Below are 6,000 nucleotides of genomic sequence, written 5' to 3' on the forward strand. Positions count from 1 at the left end.
ATTTCTTACGTGTCGTAATTTTAATTGTAAACCCCTCTGTTTGCCAAAAAATAAAGAGTTTAACTTTAATTTGATTACAAGATGAATTAAATTAATGTTTTATTCATTTAATCATTTGATAATCGGAAAAATTAAAATGCACAACAGAAATTCTGGGAAAAAAAAACACAACATTCATAGGGTAATTGTAAAAATAAATTGTAATAAATTAAGTTGTTTTTATGTATTCAAATAACCAGACATGCTAAAAACAATATTTGGTAACAAAGAACGTGGAAAAAATAAAACATATGCCGCTAAAAATGTAATTTTTGTTAAACATTGGTGTTAAATTGTATAATTTTCAAATATTTTAATCATGATTTTATGATTAGGCACGCTTTTTGATTAATATAATTTAATTTCACCATTAAACAGTTACTGCTACTACTAAAATTATTAAAACCTTTTTGAAAGAATAATCACACAATATTTGTTCCATGTTTTAATTTTAATTGTAAACCCTTTGAATAAAAGATCAATTAAATGAATGTTTTATGCCTTCATTTGATAATCAGAAAAATTAAAACAGGCCATTGTAAATAAATAAACTGTTTTTATGCATTTAAAAATCAGTCATGCTTAAACAATATTTGGTAACAATAACGTGGGAAAAACGAAAACATATTTCATATGCCCCTAAAAATGTAACTTTTGTTAAACTTTTAATAAACTGATGTTTTAACTGATCAGGCATTTAATTTAATTTAACCATTAAAAATGAGCCCAGAAAAAAAATAATTTGATAAAAAATAAAACGGATTTCATAGCCCTTTATGCTTTATGCTACCACAGCTCAAGCTGCGGATTATACATAATTACACTGAGATTCGAAATTCCCACCACCCCGAAATAATTTGATCACTGCTGTGATTGTTTTTTGTCATAAAATTGTTTTCACGACATTCTCAGCGGCCAAGCAATTTCTTTCATGTGTAACGGACAAACTCATGTAATGGATAATGAGATGTAAGTACTAATTCCTTCGGTCTCTCGTCCTCTAGGTGCCAGTCTCACTCGGACAGCAATCAACAAAACCGCTGCAATCTGAATATGCAAATTCTGCTCTCCGCCCATTCCAAAGGAAAGATGGGCTACACCGATGTTCCGTGCACTCGTCTCGACCAGGGAACGACCTTTCCTCCCCCTTCTTTCCGAGCCCACTCCGTACCCATTATCCCCTCCGTTCAGGGACCTGATTTTGGGGAGGGGGCCGGGAACAAGCTGCATACCGGGGGTAGGGGATCTTCCAGCTACAACCTAATCAATCCTGAGACTGAGGCGAAGTCGGTGGCAAATCCCAGCCGATCACTCGCCAGCTCCTCTGCGGGAGCGCAGGATCCACAGACACTCACCTGCTCCGAGTCTGCACTGATGTCAAGGGGCCAAATCAAACACAAAAGCCTTGTTACCTACACAACAGCCTTGGGATCAGGCACAAGCTCCAGAAGAGCAAAGACTGTCATTTCAATGACCGTACTGGGATCAGGGCCGAAAACCACGCAGTACGCCGCCAGCCTGCTGTCCAAGGCTGCCGGAGGACAAGAGGGGCGGTCTGCTTCTTTCGGGGAAGGACAGCAGGATGACGGTTTACAAAAAGACAGCTCTTTTTCTGATGGGGTTAGAGGTGTGGCCTGCCTCACGTATCCCAAAAGCTGATTGGATAAATGCAAAGACTGCTTTGGAAACTCCATGTCAGCTTGGATGGGACTGGAACGTCCCCGCTTGTGCGAGACACTTACTTTTAGAACTATTTTACTGCATTGTGAAGTACAACTACTGACAACCGAATTTAAAACACTGACTTACTGACGACACAATGTGAATATATGCGAGAGAACGAAGACTTTGGTGGGATGTTGATTTGAAAAGGTACTGAAGAGGATTTATATGCCACTATTTAACAAAAAGCTTCAATTTAGAAACCAAATAGTGTGTCATCTCAATGTTGTTTCTCTACTGTAAAGAAGAAAAAAATATAATAGATGTCAAAACTATATGTATGTCATATATTCCATGTATATGACATACCGAGTGACGAAAATAAAGATGCAAAACATGGTAATGCAGAAGCTTTTTTTCCAGTAACTGCTGTTCTATAATCTCAGCCCAGCTCTGTCTTTTTGTCTGTTTTGCTTGAGGTCTTGAGAAGAAAAAAAAACACGTCAGTTTCTGAATAAAATCTGAATGTCACCCTGTCATTTGATCAGAGAGTATCTGCCCGTAACCGTGCGATCGATGTCGTGCATCTCACACCTTCTGTTTTTAGCAGAGAGCTCGCCGAGCGCCGCAGCCAGGTATCTGCAACCATCGCCTGAAACGATCCAACGAACGTGCTGAATGGAGAGAAACCGGCAGAGTCACCGTCTGTCTCCATGGCAACAGGGATCGGCGGAGTCGGATGCGGCAGCCTCTCTATCCAACAAGACCATCAGCGGATTTAATCATTTACTTGTTTATCTCCTGTGAAAGTAGCTCTTGCTAATTAAGCCCAGACTCATTATTTTGCATCAGCTATTTTGAAACCGCAAAAGGGGAGGAAAAAAAGTTTCCTTAACTAGCTCGGGTTTTTTTCAGGTGAGGGTGGAATTAATCAGCACAAAGATTAAAGCACGGTGTCATTGATGTCTCTCGTCGTGTTTACCTCAAACGCGGGCAACACGAGCAAGTCGCACCCAGAACGCTTTATGAATTATCGGGCTAATTTTCTGAGCGTGAGACTCAGCGTGAGGTGACATTATAATCCAAATAAAAAAAAAAAAGAAACCGCCGCCAGGCTGCGCCAACAATTTCTTCCAAACGAGCCCCACCGAAGCAACATTTGGCAATTTTTTTAATTAATTTGCAGACAAACATATTTGTTTTGCTCTCATGCACCGCAGATCTTGTGTGAGCCACTGGCTTTGAAACTCATAATGGGTGATCCTTTCATTTTGTGGGAACATTACACATGTTCATCCAACAGCTTAATATTTAATCTCAAGTCAATCTTTGCTCCGATGGGAGGAAGTCATGAAAACACTGGTGTAATGTACAAAGAGCCAGAGTCCTGTGTGGATGTCCTGTGCTACTGCATCTGTTTGAGGATGTTTCTTCTGTATGCTGATACATTAATAAAGGCAGGATGTTTCTTGAGGCAGGCTGCTAACATTACAGACAGTACAACAGGGGTAGACCAACAGATGCTGGTGGGAAATGAATGCCGAGCTGAACACAAAGCGCAGAGAATGTAGATGCAATGAGGGCAGTGGCAAGAAGTGAAATGTATCTGTCACCTGGAATGAGCTGCGGTAACTTCGAAATTACTCTTTTCGCAGCAATGTACCTTTGGTTCATCTAGTTACATTTTTTCGATTTGTCTAAAGAATTCACTCTCTCTAGACGGATCGCACCAACCCAGAATACAACTTGTGGGTAAAATGTGTAATTTTGTAAAAAAAAAAAAAACACTTTTGCAATTCAACTCACAGCCTACACCAAAGCTGAAGACGCTTGCTGATGGATGACTAGCTTTTTCATTATTCAACAGATAAAAGATAATGCATAATGAGTGCATTCAATGATACGGCAGATAAACAGATTGCTTATTCGAAGTAGCTTGGATGTGAAAAACTTCTCATGTTTAGTAACAAAACATATTTTCTATTACAAATGAGATGCTTACGCAATATCACACTTGCAAATCAGTGCAATCTATGTGAAATGGAAGTCATTTGCACGTATCCTGCAAAGAAATCTTAAAAAAGGTCTGCATTTTTATCATGAAAAATGTGTTGCTAAATTGGCTGTTTCTTTGATTTGATTATTGCTGACCATGTTAACCCAGGCATCATTTATATTGAATCCAGATGCATTTAGTAGTTCTATAGCTAGCGTTAGCATTAATGAAGTACTTCAAGTATACAAAGAAGTAGAAGTTCTTTTTGTGCTTTAAGTATGAATACTACAATTGTGAAGAACACTGATGCCAATGCCAGCTTAAGAATTACTGAATGCACCTGAAGTTAGTACAAATGATGTCTGGGTTAACATGATCAGCAATAATCAGAATTTAAGTAAATTATATGATACTATTGAGTTTTAGAGAGTGGTCTACATTTTACTTTTTTGAAGCTGATTTATTAAAATAGCTAGATGGACATTTTAAAATAAAAATTAAATAGACGACATACATAAAGTTACTAAAACTAAAATGAAAATGTGTGGTGGTCAGTTTGCAGGAGGTTTAGAAGTTTATATCGATTTTTACCTTTTATGGGCATTTTTACCTTTCTAAGGTCAATTTTTAACCTAATTAAAAATATCCATCATCGTTTGTGTCAAATTTTTAATTTTAATTAATAAATTCAAATAGTGTGGCACTATAGGGCTGTTACTAATCAAATTAAATCAGTATCAATACCAGATATGGCACAAATCTGTATCTGAAGAAATTTAGATGCATTACACAGATTGTTTAACGCAGGACATGGTTGCAATTAACCTACAAATGCATAATTAATATTTTGATGTTAAAAAAAAAATGCTGAATACTGATATCTGAAATGATTTGGGGAAGGGAAAGGAAAATATAATAAATACACTAAATATAAATCTAAAATCACCAGTAGGTGGCAGCAGATCCCTGCATGTCATTGAGTCGTTCATTCAGCCGATTCGTTCAAAAGGCTGATTCAGTAACGAATCGTCGTCTTTTGCTCAGAGATGCAAAAAAGTTCTGCTGTAGCTTTGTTTGAAACTATTTTTGTTGTCAAAATACAGCAAAAAACAAGAAATGACAAAAACGTCACTCTTTGTGTGATATTACATCAGATGATGTAAATATAAAAGACATGAAAGTCATACGGGACCCCCTTATCTTGAATTTTGGGGGAATTCGAAATACATTTTTTGTTTTGCCTGTTTTAAAACAACTTTTGCTACGGTTATGCCTGTTGTTTATACTACTTTCCAGCCTCAAAAAAGGAAACTTTCGAAAATGCTGCAGACCCCATTTTAGTTTGAAAACTACGAAAATTCCATATAAACGGACCAAAACTGAGAATTTAAAAAAACAATGGCATAGCTTCCCACATTCGTTCTGCATATCCTTGATGACCATGTAAAAAATAACACCATGCTCATTAGGAATGGTCATGTGAAAGACGTTTTCAGGTGTGTAGTGTGGATGGAGATCGTTTCTGAAACGCAGTGAAAACGCCAGTGTAGACAAGGATCGTAAAACGACGTTTTAAAACGAAAATGCACTAGTGTAAACAGGGCCTTAATGTGCTTGTACAATAGTCTAACCATTACAGGTGTATGTGTGCACTCTCTGGGTGTATTGTTTAAAAAACGTAAACAATATATATCACACACCTCTAATTAGAGGTAACAATGCAATTTAACATTTGTTATCCACCTTATTCTTCAACACGGAAGTAAGCCTACTGGCAAGACTTCCGGTTAATTAGCCGCCATAGGGAAGAATAACAACGTGCAGTAAATGGTAAAACTACACTACAAACCAGTCTGTTGATAATTAAGATAATACATTAAAATAACATGGCAAGACACACCAATTTGCAACATCAAGCAGCTAAACGAGCTGTTTTGTACAGCTAAAAATAGCTGGATGTGGTTGAGACTGGAAGCCAGACTCATAAAATTTACAAATGGCCACAGCCACTCTTACGGGAAAAATAAGGTGGACAGCAATCTATTGCAAGTATAATCTTCATCTGATGTGATGACTCTTCACAAAAACATCTCTTTCGTAATGTGTAAAACATGTTAAATGAGCACAAAAGTACTGAATGCACCTTTAATTAGGCAGTGAAGTGAAACTATACATCGTTAACATTCAGCATATCCCTAAGGGCTTAATATTACAAAGGGAACTTCATAAAACAAATGAAATGTGCACAAACTAACTCTGAATTCTTCCCAGGTGAGACAGTGCTTTGTGATTTGAAGTTGACA

At 37.3% G+C, this 6,000-nt stretch overlaps 1 protein-coding gene across 2 annotated transcripts in view; it reads left to right on the top strand.

Moving 5' to 3' along the window:
* The window catches only part of nrg3b (neuregulin 3b), a 172,307-nt gene extending 170,080 nt beyond the window's left edge, over positions 1-2,227 (top strand). For both annotated transcript variants that reach the window (XM_051124432.1, XM_051124433.1), the window contains exon 9: positions 1,044-2,227. In XM_051124432.1, coding sequence (XP_050980389.1) covers positions 1,044-1,698 — 655 coding nt within the window. In that variant the 3' untranslated portion in view covers positions 1,699-2,227. The remainder of the gene's footprint in view (positions 1-1,043) is intronic.
* Positions 2,228-6,000: the final 3,773 nt, after the last annotated feature.

This window comes from Labeo rohita, chromosome 12 (assembly GCF_022985175.1).
Source record: "Labeo rohita strain BAU-BD-2019 chromosome 12, IGBB_LRoh.1.0, whole genome shotgun sequence".
Lineage (NCBI taxonomy): Eukaryota > Metazoa > Chordata > Actinopteri > Cypriniformes > Cyprinidae > Labeo > Labeo rohita.